The 19,132-nt window shown below is 36.2% G+C and overlaps 1 protein-coding gene across 2 annotated transcripts; it reads left to right on the top strand.

The window, feature by feature from the left end:
* The first annotated feature begins 217 nt into the window (after positions 1-217).
* LOC136817315 (FAS-associated factor 1-like) lies at positions 218-18,208 on the top strand. Of its 2 annotated transcripts, XM_067073658.1 has the most exons (19): positions 218-426; positions 7,695-7,763; positions 8,102-8,160; positions 8,331-8,509; positions 8,753-8,850; positions 9,707-9,864; positions 10,268-10,388; positions 10,956-11,039; positions 11,475-11,573; positions 11,990-12,189; positions 12,320-12,401; positions 12,745-12,806; positions 13,077-13,169; positions 13,802-13,938; positions 14,273-14,361; positions 15,700-15,858; positions 16,135-16,269; positions 17,429-17,512; positions 18,036-18,208. In XM_067073658.1, exons 1-19 carry the CDS (start codon positions 379-381, stop codon positions 18,114-18,116), a joined length of 2,037 nt encoding a protein of 678 aa, XP_066929759.1. In that variant the 5' UTR covers positions 218-378; the 3' UTR covers positions 18,117-18,208. The 2 variants fall into 2 exon arrangements, with proteins under 2 accessions (XP_066929759.1, XP_066929760.1); XM_067073659.1 differs by lacking the exons at positions 15,700-15,858; positions 16,135-16,269; positions 17,429-17,512; positions 18,036-18,208 and adding an exon at positions 15,250-15,367 and having other exon boundaries at positions 283-426.
* Positions 18,209-19,132: the final 924 nt, after the last annotated feature.

Below are 19,132 nucleotides of genomic sequence, written 5' to 3'. Positions count from 1 at the left end.
TAAAAAAGGATTTTATAATCTAAAAACAATCAAGTAACTTGTACTACGAATAGTTTAAAACTGATATAAAACTTAAAAACAATAAACTTTTTACGCAAAATTCTTCAATAAAGCAGAATAATTTGAAATTTTTAGTATATTTGAGAAAATAAAAAGGTCAGTAAAATAAAGCTTGATCTGCGGCTTTGTTTACAAAAAAGTACTTTCGTTTTCGGTCAGACAACTTTGCATGCGTCAGCGGAAAAAAACAAAAACGAGATGATGAACAGCGACGAATGAAAGAGGTTTTTCTAGATTTTTTTGAAGAAAGTTAATTTGAACCAATTCAAGAATACAAATAATACATCCAGATCAGAAAAAAATCAACCATACTACACAATGGCAACCAACACTTGGGGGAGAGATGAGATTCTTGGAAACTTCCAGGTAAAAAATTGTATCATCACTTTTTTTTTAATTCTATACTCCAGACGCCCGCGCTCGATCAATAGGATCGATCATCGGAATGGCTCGATGACGGATCGATATTTGATCGATGGATTACTTAAGGATCCGGATAGGAGATCGATAGAAGATCGTTACTCAAGATTTTTTTAAGCTTATGATTAGTGATCGATTATTTATCAATCTATCATCGATCTTATCGACCCTATCGACTCATACTCGATTTACGATCGATAACAAATCGATTAATGATCGATGACGAATCAGTATACTCAATAGACCTTTTTTTAAAGAGGCAGCCATGTTGAATAATTATGTACTCCAGCATAAAAACAATGATACAGCCATGCATAATTTTTAAAATATGCATGATACAGTAATTATGCATGGCTGTATCATTGTTTTTATGCTGGAGTACATAATCATTCAATATGACTGCCTCTTTAAAAAAAGGTCTATTGAAATACTAGCTCAATAATTGGATCAACGAAGGATCGATACTCAAAACTTTTCAAAGGCTGAATCTTCCATTGACACGACCCTCGACATGGCCCGAGAATTCTCGGGCCTCTTCGGGCCATGTTCGGGCCGAGAGACCCTATCAATTCTTTTGGCCCGAACATGACCCGAGTCATTCGGGCCATGTTCGGGCCACGTTAAATGTTAAATTGATTCAGCATGTATGAAGTTAGATCGCCGCCAAAATTCGATCCTTCAAGTCGTCCCGTCGTACTAGAAGTCGTCCCGTCGCAATTTTCGGTAGTCGAATCATCCCAAGTTTCAAGTCGTCCCGTCGCACTGGAAGTTCGCAGGTCGTAATTCTTTTAAGTCGAACCATACCAAGTTTCTAGTCCAGACGGTGTCAATCGAACAACTTCGAACAAAAATCGCAATCGAACCAATCGAACGTAATCGAACGCGATCGAATAATTGCGATTCGATTGTCGAACGTAATCGAATCTCAATCGAACGGCCGATTCCTGGGTAATATTCGATTGCGTTCGAGTAAGGTTAGATTGTTGACTATGTTCGATTGGTTCGATTGATTGTCAATTACATTGGATTAATCTTCGATATCGTTCGATTACGATTATGTACGATGAGTTTGATTGCGATTAAATTGGATCACTCTGTTAGAGCTTCTTAGCGTGGGCGGCCGAGCGCTTATGTACCAAAGTGAATCAAATTTAATACAAATGAATCAATCGAACGTAATCGAATACAATCGAACGTAATCGAAGCAATCGAACAGCAAATCCTGGGTACTATTCGATTGCGATTCGATTGCGTTCGACAATCGAATTGCAATTATTCGATTGCGTTCAATTGCGTTCGATTGATTCGGCGTTCGATTCGTTCGATTGACACCGTCTGGTCTAGTGGTTCCTATCAGAAGTTAACTCGTCGGAACTTGGTACATGTTCCAATCATGTACGTTTAACTGTTTTCATAAGTGTTCATGTCATCCATCAGGTATATTATGGATATAAAAAATGTAAATATAAATCCACATTGCACACCACACGAACATTATCTCCAACTCCACAATATTTTGATTTTTGATATACGAAACAATAAAGTTTGTTTTCGGAATAGCCTAGAGTCCAACTCTTTGGGATGAGTCGACTGCCGAAATTTGCGACGAGTCAACTTCTGAGGCAACGACTCGACTTAAAATTTGGAATGTTTCGACTTCCAAAAGATTCCGACTAGCGAACTTCTAATGCGACCTGCGGACTTCTAGTGCGACGGGACAACTTCTAGTACGACGGGACGACTTGAAGGATCGAATTTTGGCGGCGATCTAACTTCATAAGCATGTCCAGTCAAACAAAATAGTACAAAATAAGATTTGTCTGTTTTGTTTATATCGCTCAAAAAAACTTTACGAGTTTCCTGTGGACACACTTCAGTTTAAAACCAGGACCAGTTTACTAGCAAATATTTCCACCCTAAGTATATTTATAACTATGTTTTCATACCAAATAAGACATTTAATATTTATATGAATTTACAACATTCATATATTTAATATAATTAAGAGAAACCAAGTTTTTCTCAAAGAAAATGTTAAAAAAATCAGACCTGAAATTACACGCCTTTTTAAATCATGTTTTCAAAAATTGGCCCAAGTGTGGCCTGTGCGTGGCCCGAACACGGCCCGATTGGTCGGGCCAGCTCGGGCCATACTCGGGCTTTACGTGAATTCCAATAAAAGTTTTGGCCCGAGAATTCTCAGGCCATGTCGAGGGTCGTCCATCGACCTCCTATCCGGATCGTTAAGTAATCCATCGATCCGCCATCGAGCCGTTCCGATGATCGATCCTATCGAGCGCGGGGGTCTGGTATACTACCAGACAGTGTCAATCAAACGAATTGAACGCCGAATCAATCGAACGCAATTGAACGCAATCGAATAATTGCAATTCGATTGTCGAACACAATCAAATCGCAATCGAATATTACCCAGGATTTGCTTTTCGATTGCTTCAATTACGTTCGATTGTATTCAATTACGTTCAATTGATTCAATTGTATAAGATTTTATTCGCTTTAATATGGTACTCAAGCGCTCGGCCGCCCACGCTAAGAAGCTCTAACAGAGTGATCCAATTTAATTTGATCGCAATCAACTCATCGTACATAATCGTATTTGAACGATATCGAAGATTAATCCAATGTAATTGACAATCAATCAAACCAATCGAACATAGTCAACAATCAATCGAACCAATCTAACCTTACTCGAACGCAATTGAATATTACCCAGGAATCGGCCGTTCGATTGAGATTCGATTACGTTCGACAATCGAATCGCAATTATTCGATCGCGTTCGATTACGTTAGATTGGTTTGATTGTGATTTTTGTTCGAAGTTGTTCGATTGACACCATCTGGATACTATTCCTAGTCAGTCTATAGTTCAGTTCTTAACAGTTTATCAACATACATAGTTTTCCGGAGCAGCTAATAAAACACTATTTTTCTCTCCGTTAAGTTCTGGAGCTCTTCCGGTGCAAGATCTTTAACACATTATTTAAACAACTGTTTAAACATATATGGTCAGGCTAGCCCTAAAGCTAAAGCTCTAAAGCAGCAACTAATAACACGAAATCCAGAATATGATTCTTCAATGGGAATCAAAACTATTAAGTGCACTTACAAACATCAATATGTCAGATCTAACAAAATTAGACAATAAAACAAAGGATTTTCTATCAAGAGTCTTGTAAACATTCCAACAGCTTCCATCAAAATGATCTTTCTCAGCTAAAGTCTACAATTTTTAATGCGGTCCGAGGATTGAGCCGAGAACGCTTGCAGAAGCCTGCGAGCTCCCATGCAGGTGAAAAACTTTAATCTGTCAATCATCTTATCAAACGAAGAGACGTGAAGCGATTCCAGCTTTAGGATAGTATAAACCTTTTTGCCTTTCCATCCACCATCTTGAATTGTATGCAAAAATGGAAAAACAGAAAAGCCGCGGTTGGATTTAGTTGGAAAATATGCAAAACATATGCAAGTTTACACAACAAAGACAACAAAGTATCTTATAAAGAAATATTATAATCATTAGAACAATAAAAGATTGAATTTCTTAATTCAAAAAGAAATATTTACAGAAAAACAAAAGCCTTTTCATAGTGTGCACCCCCCCCCAGAATAGTGGGGGGGGGGGGGTTTTGCTGATTTGGGTCGAAAATTTTCAGGTGGGATTTGGGGTTTTCCAGGTTTTAGGTGGGAGAAACAAGTTAAGGTGGGAGTTAATTTCTTTAGGTGGGACTTTGGGTGTTTTGGAAAAAGTTAAAGTAAAATTTCTTATTTTCAGATTTTGTGATTTTATGATATATTCTTTTTATATACTTCATAAATGTATATAATAGACATAATATATTTTGGATTTAACGCAGGTTAAGTTGCGGCTTAACTTTTATTTGATAAGCGCTATATACAGTATTTGAATGGCTGGGTGGCCTCCCTCCGCCAACTGAGTCTATTTTGCTAATAGCCATGTGACGTCATGTTCAAAATGGCCATCACATCTCCCTGTTTAAGTCGACGCTCTAACTGAAAGCTGACAGGATGAAATATTTTACCTCCCTCCCTCCCTGCAGTTATGGTTGTAGGCGATCCTCACTTATTTATACTAATATTGTAGTTATCGGGACAAATTTTCCTCAAAACTTCTTATTCGAGGATTAGCCATAATTTCATGCAAAACTTATATCTAACAACTAACACCTACTTCTAAGCCGTCTGACAACTTAATTGGTTTCTACCCCTAATGTAGGTCATAGGCAAATGGAAAGTTAAACATATGCAATATATTGCATCTTCATATTACGGTAAAGAAATTTTGTTTTGTTCCTCGTATTAGTATATTTCTTTTGTTTTTAGCTGGGATCTGGGAGTCTGGGCTGAAGGTGGGAATTTTAGGATAAGGTGGGACCTGAATTATCAGGTGAGACCTGGAACCCCCTTGCACACTATGCTTTTCGAAATTTGTTCTTTAAAGACATTGCATATTCTGTTTTCATGCCATTAAAAAATTCCACCAAGATGGAGTACACACATCAAACTTTCAAAACACGCAAACTGAAAGCAGTAATTATGATGTGACACATTCAGCAGGTTCAGATCAATGTTTTGATTTGATCGTTTGGCGGTTTTATTCCCAGGAGAATAATTTATCGTCAGCCGAATAAGGATTATTTTTGTACCTTTGCGGGTGATTTTTCAGCTTGAGTTTATGTCTAATGTTATGGTTTTTTGAAGTGCTTGTTCTAAGACCAGTTTTCAGAGTATGGCAGAAATCATCGAGATCTCAAGGGCAGAGATTGCTCACTTTTCAAGGGCAAGGGCAAAATTTTGATAATATCTACAGTTCAGAGGCAAAATCATTGAAAACTGGCTATACTTATCTGTTTTTCTAAAATAAAATATTGATATGGTTCAGCCATTTATGAAATTGAATTTGCCAAATTATATTCGAAAGCATTACTGGTCGAAATATCGGAAAAATTAAGAAACATGATGTTTTACTTCCATGAAGGCCGGTCTCCACCTTCGCGGGAGATGAGCAAAAACTTTTTGACATTTTTGTATGGTCATTGGTCGATTGAAAAATGAAGCAATTCCATTGGTAGAAATTGACGTAATGGATGAAAAAAGTAGAACTCTTTTTTTGAATGCAATTTCATTCATTGAAGAACCTTTTTCATACATTAAAACAACTAATCATTGTTCATCAAAACTAAATTCAAATGAAGAAAATATTTGCGTTGCTTTTCCTGTCTTACTTTCTTGGTACACTCCTTTGTGGTGCGATTCAAACCCTGGGAAAGAAAACCATAGCGATAATTATTATTATTGGCTTTTTTCATTCATTTTAAGCCTACACAGGCATATAACAAGTACATAAAGGGCTAGTTGACAAAGATGAATAAACATTGATTGTCAAAAATTGTACCATAAGAAAGCTTGTGTCTTTGTTAAAAGAAAATAATCTATGGACAAAATATTTCATCTGTCATATTTGATGTACAAAAGTTGTCCATTCTCTACTGGAATCTTGAAATAACTTTTTTGTATACCCAATGGGTCTGAATGGGTATATAAAAGATGTAAAATTGAAGTTTACTGTTTTACAACAATTTAGGAAATTCTTTGACTGTCTTGCTTGCAAGAGCAGGCACATCCTTATATTTAAAAAGTAGATATCCTAACTTAGATTTAGAATCTGGGCTATGTTTAAATTTGACCCACAAGTTTAGGAGCTTTTAAAAGTCAAAATCACCTTTTGGAAAGTGTAAAAAAGATTCGAAAAAGGGGTAATGAATTTATGCAATTAAGAAAATGCCATAAATAAATAAATGACATAAATTAACAAGTTTTATGACATTAATAATTTTACCTTTGAAAGTCATTTTTGCTTAAAGTGTAAGCAATTTGTATAAAAATCATCAGTTTGTTCAGTGAGTCTAATTAAAAAAGTAATGACTCAAAATTTAAGTTAGAGTATCTACTTTTGAAATATTAAAACTCTAAGTACTTTAAAGGAACATTTTTTCAGCCTCAAGATCTCAAAAAAATGTTCTAACTTCTTGGGTTACTAGGTAGGTGTTTGAGACTTTTTGAAAGGGTGCCCTGGTAAATTGTTTATGACCAAAAGTATGTTTTAAGCAAAAAACTTTAAAGACAAAAAATAGAGGACACTTAAAGTTGAATTTCACATGAATGATTGATACCATTGGAAAGTGCATGGAATAAAAATGTATACTACAAAAAATAAAGAGTCATAAAAGATATCACAGATCCTAAGCTTTTGTCACCTACTATGAAATTAAATTTTGTGATTTGTACAACCCTTAGCAGGATTACGAAGGTCTGAAAATGACACCATAAGGGGATAAATATTTTTCTAAGTTTCACTTTTTCATTAGTGTCCATCAGGTCTTATATACTAAAACTCTCCTTAAGCCAAAAATGGTTACCCTGTAAAACTCCTCCATGAATGAATAATCATAGCCCCTTAAAAACGTATAGAGGTTTTTGAAATGAAGAAAAAAATTTGAATATGAGGGGGTGAAGGATATAACAATTTTCAGCGATTTACGCCCCGGACAAAGTGACTTTTGGCCCCCCGTACAACAGGTTTTACCCCCGGACAAGCATCAGTTGACTCCCCGGACAACCCAAATTACCCCTGGACAGAGCAAATTTACCCCCGGACAAGGCAAAAATCGAATTTTTTTTAAATTTCTTTTTGAACAATCATAGTGTGAACCCCCCCTTTTTTAAAGGGGGTCTAACTTTTCCAGGAGTGCTTTATAGGGAGGGAAAGGAGATTTTCCAAATAAATTGGGGGGTTTAAGATTTTAGGGGGGGGGTCAAGTAAAAATAGGGGGATAACAACTTTTGGTCAAAATAATATTTTATATTGATTTAGATATTTGGTGTGGGACTACTAAAAAACAAGTGTAGATAGCTAAATTTTCGCCTGCGGCGCTATGTCAAACTCTTTTTTTCGTATAATTTTTAATACAAATTTCAATGTTTTGGGTTTTGAATGGCTGGTGGACTGCTGCTGAAAATAGTGTGGATTCAAAAGTTTTTTGAAATAGGGGGATACACATATGGGGGATGAAATAAAAGTGGGGGGACACTATGTAACAATCATTTTCAAAGCCTTTTAGCTTGGGTCAAGTGTGCACAATACTTTATATAAACAAATATTTTTTTCATTTTAGGCTGCAACTGGCAATGAAGACTTTGCAAGTTGTTTACAAATACTAGAATCATATGGCTGGGACTTACAGGTAATTTACTGAAAGGTTTGTACTCGGGGAGGGGGACAAGGTCATGATGGCCAACAGGGACATGCCGCTGGAGTTTAAAAAGTATGGGACTCTGTCAGAATTAAAAAATCGAAAATTTATACATTTTCAACCTGAAAAGTGGCAAAAATGACTAGAAGTAGACAGAGAATTGAAAAATTGTTGGGATCCTTTCAGATATCTTCAAAGCCTAAAAAAGAGACCTTGACCAGCGGCCTGTCCCCATGCCTAAGTGATTCCCTAGGGTCTATACCTGACTCTATCATAAAATTGCACTCTGTTAACCTCATACCATTCACAATAATTTTTTTATTGTACAGCTGGCATTAAACTCATATTTTCAAGACCAGGAAACACAACCCCCAACATCAAATTCGCGGTAAGAAACTTGTGAAAGTCATTATTGAATTGAATTGCTTCAGTACAATTATTCATAAAATTCTTAAGAGAATTTGAAGAAGTTAGAATCTCTTGAAAAGGTCGTTTTTGTACACAAAATTTATTTCAAGTGTTGATATTGATAAGTGTTTTTTGTTATATTTTACCTAGGAGCAGTCCGATCATAGTGGATGATCCTCCTGCCTTCATCAACCTTGATCCCACACCTGAAACAGTTGGCAATCTCCAAACAGATTCTGCTTCTTCTTCCTCTCATAAAACATTAACCTTTGAAATTTCATGGCACACACAAAATCTGACCATTGCTCTTACTGAGAACCAGACAGTTGGTAAGGAGCCCTATATCCCGATCATCGGCTTATCCTTGATATTCTAGAGGACCAGTTTTAGTGCCTTCCCCTAATAATAACAATATTTTGAGAGATTTGGTATAAATAAGGCTTGGTAATAATTTCCCGATGTGCAAACTCTATTGCAGGTATAATTTAAATTGATTTACTAAGACTGAAATTTTAAACCTAGATCTTTTAATATTTAGCATATATCTAAAATGCAACAAATTTTGATTTCAGAGGAGTTGAAGAGGTTGTTACACTTACAGACTGACGTTGCAATGGATGAAATCAACCTGGAAGGATGGCCGTCAGGAGATTCAGCTGTGCAGAGTGATGTGTGTAATTCAGCTTCGTAATACCTTTTAAACCTACACTCTATAAAATAATTTGATATTGAGATTAGAATTATTTGATCAGGAGTGATTAACCCTTCGACCATCTTGGGGGGGTCACTTTTGAAATATTTGTCTGTACTGATCGACTTCTGCATCATTGTTGACTTCATTGCCACCTGATGACATCAACATTTTTTGAAAATGCCAATAATAGGATATCCTCTAACTTTTTCACTTCAGTTTTTTGCTCATATTTTGCAACGTGACATGTATATTAGGGGCACAGAGTCAATTTTTTAAGCTGAAAGTGAGCATTTTGGGTATAACCACGTTGACCAAACTGAAATTTTGCACAGCGAGATGGTTGATATCTACCACTGGTGAAAATTTCAAGTCAAAAACTCCAGTAGTTCCTGAATTCCTGCAGGGGGTTGACATGTATTTTACAAACCTGTCTGCAAAGTACCAGATACTCATGGGACCAAATTTTTTCGTCACTTGTCTCTTTTACTTGAAACACAGCCTTTAGAAACTTCACTCAAATTGAACGAGCCAATCAATACGTCTTTAATGTCAAATTTATATTCTGGTCTGTAAAATACCAACCAGACAGGTGGTCGAACAAAAATTTTGTTAATCATCTCCAATTATCTATATCTACTACTGGTCAAAATTTCATTGTACTTGTCAATCTTGAGATGCTTCCCCTAGTTAAAAAATAGCCAGATGCTCGAAGGGTTGAATGTAAAAATGTAGAGAAAACTCTTTTTATGTCGATTTTATTCCCTGAAAGAGTCGTTGGGGTTTTGGGGATGGAATTGCGTCAAATGAATATCTAAACATTTTTTATTTTCAGACTATCTTATCGACCTTGAACTTGTCATCAGTCACGCACTTGGTTTTTCACGTTCCTGCCAAAGTGACCGTCTCACCGGCTGAATATCTAGCCTGTAATATCCCTGACATTGCGTCACAAAGAAAAGAAGATGAAAATAAAGAATTTCACGCACCAAGGTAAAAAATATGATTTGGGTTCGAACTACACATTCGATTTTTCGTCAAATTTCCACTCGATTTCTTCTGTCATACGTGACTATTGGAAACTGAAGTTCTGACACCGATAAACTCTTTAAAATGCAAGATATACGTGACAAATTTTGACGTTTTTGCTAGACTGAAAAAACCTAAATTCTCTGTCTCAAATAGTAAAAGGGCGGTACAAAACTCTATTTTGTCTCAAATAGTAAAATGGCTATTCTGTCTTAATTCTTGTTCAACAATTTCAAGCAAAACAATGATTGGTTATCCCCTCTAAAAATTTGGGTCATGGAAATTCGAATGTGATTTTTACGATTCATGAATAAAATCGTGCAATGATACTAGCAAGTAATTAATGACTTTGTTTGCCCAATCGTAGAGCTATCAACGTATCCGATTCATTCAACCAAGAAACTTCAGCACCACAGATCTCGTTGAACGTACATCACAATGGAAGGGATTATCGACTACGATACAATCGAAATGAAACCGTCAAAGATGTAAGAAAATGACGCTATAATTCTGCCGATGGGTTTTTGTTATAGCTAGTCTTCGCCGCCGCTTTGGTGCGATATTTTTCGTGTCTATTTGACTCATTCACCTCATGCAAAAATACATTTGAATGTCTAACAAAACCTTGAGAAAAACTAAAAAATGCCTATGAAAGAATGGATGAATGAAAGAACGAAAGAACAGATTACTTTAATCGGATTAATTTTCGCGAGATTAAATTTCGCGATTTCGCGAATTTTTGCCATTTTCGCGAAATTAAAACTCGCGAACACGCGTGAGATTCCTGATTCGCGAAATTAAATCCACCACAAAACTTTTAAAATTGTATTTTTGGAAATTAAATCCAGAAAATTTCGCGATTATTTTAGCTCGCGAAATTTAATCTCGCGAAATTTAATCCGGTTAAAGTAATGACTTTAAAATAATGGTATTCATAGATTTTACGTTTACCTTGTTTTGCTTTCAATTTCCAGACACAGCAGACAACAGCTCAATTGTTATAGTCGTTAGCATTTGCAAAGCCCTACCAATGATAACTTTTCATTCTTTTGCAGGTGAAACGAGAGTTGTTTATCTTGACCAAAATTAACACACGAAACCAAGAATGGAACGGTTGGCCTGAAGGTGCTAATGATAATGTGAGAATCTTTCTTCCTTCTTCTCATCTTGTCAACTGAAAAACTTTATTTTAATCTGAAACGCAGTAATCATATGAAACTTCCAATGTATTTGGTTTTACAATAACTCAAACACGGACGGGGAACACAAATTTCTTCGAATTAAGGAAATTTCGGAAATTTCGATACAATTTCGACATATTCGATAAAGCAATGTTAACTGAAGGGACAATAAAACTTGTTCGAGTTAAAGAGACATTCGAGTTATAGAGATTCGATTTAAAGAGACTCCGCTGTATATACAAGTGGATCACGCAAACGTTATTGTTTAACTTTACCTCCGGTCCTTTACTGTCAATTTTGGGAGATTAAGCTTGGCTAAACTAGAAATTGTTTTTGAAAGAAGAAATAGATATTGTTTTTAGCCTTATTTTGATTGATTTCTTTCAATTCCAGTCGAAACTTGGCGAATTAGATTTAGCTTCTGACCATTTTCTGCTCATCCTATCGAAAGAGGGAGAAAGCAGTAGTGGACACACATTCATCAATGAGAAGGTAATTCTTCTGTTTCATTATATTAGTAGGGGGACATTTGTAAAATCTTGCGACTTTTTTAGTCAAAGCACTTGTTATACATTTTTGGAAAGCTAAGGGGTAGGGGAATCAAATTAACTTGGGTGCCAATTTTTTTTCGGACACATTGGTGTGATTTCCGGACAAATATGACGGTCATAAAATCATAAGGTCAAAAATTAATGAAAATTTTAGCTTGAAAAAACGGAGACCTCGTGTACATTTTCGAAAAGCTCTCAAAAATTAAGATTTTGAACTTTTCGTTCACTCAATTATGAATCGGATCACTAAGTCAAGGGTTTCTCATAATGCTTATTATAAAGGGTTTATAATGACCATGACATCAAGAAGAAAATATAATATTGAGCGCCGTCGTCTTATGGTTTATTCTTTGACAGCCGATGGATTCGGGGACGGCGGGAAGTGTGGAGGATTCAGAGGACGAGTTGATGATTATGCACCATGATGAAGATTATGATGATGACGCCATCTTTGATAACGATGCTGCACAGTCGAAGAAACCGAAGACATTGCTTGCCAGAGATTCCAACGATACATTTGACGTCATGATTCAATTCCAACACAACTTTGTAGAGCGGTGCGTGTATATAGTTTTACGCTTCAACTTTTGTGAAAAATTGCTTCGGACCCGCTTCGGACTCCGCACCCTTTTTTTATCTTTACCTTACAATCTACCAAAAATTTTAAATTGTGATTTATCCTACTAGATACGGAGATGTTCATCCACCGTTCTACGTCGGCCCTTTAAAGAACGCCATCGAAGAAGCAGGTGGATCGCGTGCCGCCGAGGTTTGTTTATCCTATCCTTCCTAAGTTAAATCTTTTTGTTAAAGGTATATGTTTTTCTTAATTCATTTGCGCGACACAGGTTCCAAACAAGAATTAGGAGCTTGAACGTAAAAGTTCCCTTTCTTGCGATGTGAATGAGATTTTATCCCACTACATGACCAATCATGCTGTCTTTCTTTATCTTCAGCGTTCATCCTATCCTTCCTATATTGACAATTTTTTTTGTTATAGGCACTTGTATTTTTTTTCGCGCTAAACAGGTTCTAAGTCGGAATAAGGAGCTCTAAGGTAAAATCTCCTTCTTTCTATGCAAATAAGTTTTTATCATTATTTTTCTCTTCAGCGAAGACCACTGTTGCTTTATCTTCACCACGACAGCAGTGTGCTCACCCATATATTTTGTAGGTTAGTATCTCTGCCTTGGATGTTGTCATAAAGTTGATAATAATGAGCATCTTATAATATAATCTTATAGGTACAGAAGGATTTTTTCTACGGTTCGTAGTTTTATGACAATGTCTAGATGTACTTCTTTAAAGAGTGTAATGTTGATTTTTTCGACACGGTTTCGTTCTTGAGCGAAAAAGGAAGATGTTCGAAGGGTTAAGCGGGAACAGCTCCTCCTTTATATTCTTGCGCGATAAATTTTTGACCAATTCTTCCTTCTTCTTTCAGTCAAATCTTATGTTCACAACAATTGGTTTCGTACGTCACACATAATTTCGTCACCTGGCCTTGGGATATGAGTCATGAAAGCAATCGACAGAGGTAACCATATCATTCATCTAAGAAATATAAGATTTATGGGCTAAAAAATCACAAATATAAATGCTAATTTGCGTGAATAGCCGGTCTGCAACAAACTAGTGCTCATTGTATTAATCATATTTTTAACACTCTGAGCTGTTGCATAGAACTGCGAACAGGCTACTACTTTAGGCGTACGAACTTTCGCGAGCAGAAACTTTCGCAATTTTCGCGAATTTTGGCCCTTTTCGCGAAAGTTTATGCTCGCGAAAAATTCTTGACGAAATAGAAAATCTGTAAAACTTCAAACTTTGATTAAAATTTATCTTTTATGGCACTTTTTAACCTGCTAAAAGACTAATAAGTCAAAGGACAAATGTTTCAAGCCAATCCAAGAACTATTTGTCCCTCTAAGCCATTTTTTCATGTGAAAATTTTCAAATTTACGTCTTGATTCGCGAAAGTTTATGCTCGCGAAAAATATTTTTCCGTTAAATTCGCGAAAGTAAATGTCGTGAATTTCGTGATTTTTTGTCCTCGCGAAAGTTTGTAAGCCTAAAGTATAACGGCATATAAGCGGCCCAGATATTGTTTCATCTAAAAGATCATGTTTTTATATCCAAGTTTAACATGATGTTTGTATTCCGTTGAAGGTTTGTCAACATGCTCGTGCTTCACTTCGGCAATTCGGCCGCCAGCACCGTCTCTAAGTATCGTGATTCAGATTACCCCTTGTTGTTGATCGTCATGAAATCCAAAGCTGGTCTCGAAGTATGCTCCATATTGCAAGGTTTGTAAATCTTAAAATGATAACTGTTTATAAGGTGTTTCCTTTGGAAATGAAGACTTAAAAGGCTTAAAACAAATGTAGGATTGGTTTAACAAACTTTAGTTTTATACCTGTTCACTATCATCAGGTGCCTAATAACCGACAAACGGGGGAAGTCCTAACAAGGTCCGAAGGGTTTGGGAAAAAAATCGAAAAATTAACAAGCGTTTATTAGGCACCTGAGAGCACTGATTATGCTTTAACTTAATGAGTTGCTGTTAAGTTTCGATATGATGCGAACTTTCTCTAGAAGATTCCGCCCGGATCAATTTCAATTCTCATTTTCTTGTTTCAGCGAACGCCAGTTTGGATGAAGTAATGATGAGTTTGATAAACGGTTACGAAGTCTTCGAACAAGCCAAACTGGTGGAAATTAAATCAGAGGTACAGATCCCTTATTGGATCTACCTCCGGGTACCCCGGTGAAGGTCCTTTAAATTAACCCATGTCCGTTCGTTCGTCCGTTCGTCTGTTGCCAGCTTTTCTCAGGATTGGCTCATTAGTTTTTTCTGATTTTTTGCACAAAGATGCAAAATGGCAATGGCCGAAATGTGACGGAGCCCGATTTTCGAGAAAAAAAAATTTCGGCCGAAAATGCCGGAAATATGCCGTAAAAACTTTTTTTTTTGGCATTTTCTCGAGATTTAATCATTAGTTTTTTTGGATTTTTAGCTCAAAGATGCGTATTAACAATGCTCAAAACATGGCCGAGTCCGATTTTTGAGAAAAAAATTTTTCCGGCGGAAAATGCCGAAAACATGCCGGAAATCGCCGTTTTTCTAGATTTTCATAGGACTTTTTCCTTATAATTGGTTGTCTTTTTCATTCAAAAACATTATTAATAGCAATGCTTTTTCGAATTTTCATCCTTAGTTTTTTCTAATTTTTTGCAGAAAGATGCGTATTCGCAATGCTCAAAATATGGCCCAGTTCGATTTTTGAGAAATTTTTTTTCTCCGGTTGATAATGCCGGAAATCGCCGTGTTTGCAGATTTTCTTGGATTTTTTCCTTATATTTCTATGTTTTTTACACAAAAACATTATTGATAACAATGCTCACCATCAAGCATGATTCAATTGTCAATAAAACTGATTTTTGCGACCAGAATGCACCTCGTAAATCCAGCCAGTATCTATGTAGTCTTACCCGTCACGATTTGGTATCCTTTTATTACCAAAGTTTTGAATTTGCAGGATAAGAATAAGAAGAATATCAATGCAAAGAATTAGCTTTAAACTAGAGTATCATTAATGAAATAACTTCTTCTTTAGAACGAGCGTACAGAGCGAGACTTGATGAAATAACTTCTTCTTTAGAACGAGCGTACAGAGCGAGACTTGATGAAATAACTTCTTCTTTAGAACGAGCGTACAGAGCGAGACTTGATGAAATAACTTCTTCTTTAGAACGAGCGTACAGAGCGAGACTTGATGAAATAACTTCTTCTTTAGAACGAGCGTACAGAGCGAGACTTAATGAAATAACTTCTTCTTTAGAACGAGCGTACAGAGCGAGACTTTATGAAATAACTTCTTCTTTAGAACGAGCGTACAGAGCGAGACTTGATGAAATATCTTCTTCTTTAGAACGAGCGTACAGAGCGAGACTTTATGAAATAACTTCTTCTTTAGAACGAGCGTACAGAGCGAGACTTGATGAAATATCTTCTTCTTTAGAACGAGCGTACAGAGCGAGACTTGATGAAATAACTTCTTCTTTAGAACGAGCGTACAGAGCGAGACTTGATGAAGCAAGAACAGGACGCTGCATACCACGAGTCACTAGCCGCTGATCGTGCGAAGGTTCAAGCAGAAAAAGAACGACATAGCGAAGAAATGGAGAAAATGAGACAAGAACAAGAAGTCCAAGATATGAGAGAAGTAAGTTCTGTTCATCAATGTTTTTCTAGTTTTTCTGTTTCTCTTTGTTTTTTAGAACTGTCACGTCCCATTTTGGCAGATTGCGGTTATTTTGTTTTTTATACCGTTTTATATCCGTGATTTAAGTGATTGCTCCCGATGTATTGAAAACCTTCTCCGTTAAAGAATTTCGAACGAATGCAACCCAAAAACCAAAAGAAGCCTTCTTCGATCACGATATTTGATTGATAATCGTTAACTGTTGAAGTAATTGTCTGAAATTCGTTTTCACTACAGGCCGAAAGGGCGTCTTGTGAGGAACAATTACCAGATGAACCACCCAGCAGCGCGAAAAACACCACCAATATTCGATTCCGCTTTCCCAACGGTGAAACAGAACAACGAAGATTTTATGAGCACCAAAAACTAAATGTAAGTCCAGTCACATCCAAGTATCTTACTAGAAAATATAACGAACGCGTTTGAGAAGAAAACGTTGATGTACTTTGTAATAACCAACTTAGAACTTATCGAAGTATAGCCGAAAGGGATAAAGGTGAATCTTTAACCTTTCCCACGCAAGAGAAGTTATTTCTGAAAGATGTGTGCCGCGTTTTGAACGACAGATTGGATTCAGAGCTTTCCCTGGTTACGGATATTCATTTTTTAAGATATTTTGCCGTAAATGTTACTTCCAATCTAGCTGATGTATGAAAAACACGTAAGTAGCTTAAAAGGTAGCCCGGGGTCCACTCAAAGCTTTTTTATAGACTGGATGGCGCGATTAAGTAGCCCGGTGGTATATGTAATATGCTTTCGTTTAGGCGAACTGTTAAACAGTCCACCAGATTTTAGTTGTTTTTGGAAGGTAAAAACAGCATGAAGCAATGATTTTATTTGAGAATAAGGGATCTGTTATTGATGTTTTTTTCTCATTTTTGATTATATTTTTCAACTTCAAGTAGTTTTACTGTTATTTGGATTTTAAACGATTTTCGTATAACCTACACATTTTATATAAGCAACTCAAATTTTCGGGTTGCTTAACATTCTAGCTCATTTTCTAAAAACTTGCTTCGACCATATTTATGCTTATTGAATCAAGAGCTATCGTTTGTCGTCATTCTTTAATGGGATAAACTTTCGCGGGGATTAAATTTCGCGGATTTCGCGGATTTGGGTGTCATCCGCGAAGATCCTCGAAATTAAGTCCCATCGGAAATTTGGAAGGGCCTCATCCGCGAAATATTTCTAAACAATACTCAAAATATGTCAAATAAATACTATTTGAATGGTTACTTGCATCAAAGAAGCTCAAATAATGTGTATTTCAACAACCAAAATGCATGAAAAGAAATTTTTGAATCTCGTGGATAGGCTCAACCGTGAAATTTAATCCCCGCGAAAGTTTATCTCATTAAAGTAGTTAGATAATCACCCCAAAATCACTTAGAATTGACCCCTCCATTTTATGGAATTTCTCCCAGAGTACCACCTCCTGCTTATTCCACCCCCTCCCTACAATTAAGCACAAAAGAGTAATAGGGAAATATCAAATTTTGACGATCTTTTTTCTTTATTGAATTTGTAGGTTATCTTCATGTACGTCACTTCGAAAGGGTTCAGTATGAACTCCAACGAACACCGAATCGTCACCAACTTCCCACGTAGACAGGTATGTACTCATCAGGGGTTACAATCGAGATGTGTTCGCCAACAACCTATGAACTAATGAATAATCTCCTTTAAAAATTCTTTCACGTTCGTGGATTGTATTTTTAGCATTTCAGTTCTCTTTGGAATCGTTTCAATAGCTTGAAATTTACAAATAATTGGTAAATGTAATGTCCGAACAGATTCTGATACTCCGCACATGGCACGTACTCGCTATAAAGGCTATGGCTCCGTAAGAAAATCTGCCAGGTTGGCACACCGCTTTGAAGTTTTTTCACCCAGATTTGAGATGAAAATTCAATGAGTTTTCTATCATATACGTAAACAATACATAAACATTAAAACCCAGACGCTTTCGCTTTCAAGCAAAAGGCAAAGCGGTTTCTGCTGAACAATAAGGTCAAATTGTCATACCCCTTTAGGACAGAGCGTGGTATAGGCAGCATGGATATTAATATTTTCGTTTGGGTTGTAAATTGTATTTGCTGCTCCACAACTTATAGTTACATTTGACCTTGTTTTAGCTCTCGGAAGATTCATTGCAAAGGACGCTGAAAGAATTGAAGCTGTGCCCGCGAGAGAATCTTTTTGTCGAAGAAATCTAATAAAACTTCATGCAGTTAGATTGTTGTAAAAATTCACAATGAAAATTCTTATTTATGTTTTTGCGGATTCGTGGAGTCAGAAAAAAACAACACAAAAAACTTTTTAGATAAAAAAGATTCTGTTTAAAAATAGTTTGATAGTTTAATTTTTTATTAGGATTTTTTACGAAAGGTGCCCAATTTATGTATTATTATTTTTGAAGATGACTTTTCAGTTTCGTTTTGTTTTATAAAAGGTGGAAGTTTTCTTCGTGTTTCAATGACTTGCGAAATACCTGATAAGTTGCAAATTGCTCATGTTTTCTCTCCAATCGCAGATAAGACATTTTTTAGATACTCTTCCATAGCGAACTTAAAGAACATAAAATTTTCTTTCCATTCTTGGAGTTACCTCGGACTTTAGAGAGCGGATTAAGGTTAGTGAAGTCATTCTTCTTCATTCCGATTTGTATTAATAGTAGTGAAGTTTAGAACCCTTATAAATATGGATATGTTTTTATAATTTATACATACTTTACTTTGTAGTTTAACCAACAAAAACATTTTTAGAACAATATACCTTTTACCACCGTTCTTTTTATTTTTTCGGGGAAAAGATATCGCAAGAGTTATCTTTTGTTGCGTCTTTGGGGCCGTCGTCCACATAGTACGTACGCGCTAAAATGTCTAAAATTGAGTACCCACGCCCTCGTATACGCAAGCGTACGCATATGCCAATACCCCACTTTTCCAATAATCCCCCACCTAAAAAATTAAAGTGCAAACCTTCTGGTAAAATAAGAGTGTCACATTAAAGCATTAAGCAGATATATACACATTGTCAGTCTCTCTGTTCTCTTTTACTGAATGTCGTTTATTATTTCACGAGAACAGGACAACAATTCACTCTTTATTCTCTCTCGCACTATTTTACACGCAAAAAAAGAGCTGAAATTTTTTTTTGCGTAATACATTTTCGTTCGACCCTCCCCTTCCCTGTGTACGCAAGCATACGTTTTGATAAGATACCCCTCCCT

This window comes from Clytia hemisphaerica, unplaced genomic scaffold (genome assembly GCF_902728285.1).
Source record: "Clytia hemisphaerica strain Z4C2 unplaced genomic scaffold, Clytia hemisphaerica genome assembly, whole genome shotgun sequence".
Taxonomy (NCBI): domain Eukaryota; kingdom Metazoa; phylum Cnidaria; class Hydrozoa; order Leptothecata; family Clytiidae; genus Clytia; species Clytia hemisphaerica.
The sequence above is the reverse complement of the archived record's forward strand: the minus strand, read 5'-3'. Positions and strand labels throughout refer to the sequence as shown.

What these genes read in the sequence shown, in the direction of transcription:
- LOC136817315 (XM_067073658.1), top strand. Translation starts at nt 379, where the DNA reads ATGGCAACCAACACTTGGGGGAGAGATGAGATTCTTGGAAACTTCCAG. An exon ending in CATATGGCTGGGACTTACAG is followed by an intron (nt 7,764 to 8,101) that starts GTAATTTACTGA and finishes TTTATTGTACAG; the next exon opens with CTGGCATTAAACTCATATTT. An exon ending in GTGGATCGCGTGCCGCCGAG is followed by an intron (nt 12,402 to 12,744) that starts GTTTGTTTATCC and finishes TTTTCTCTTCAG; the next exon opens with CGAAGACCACTGTTGCTTTA.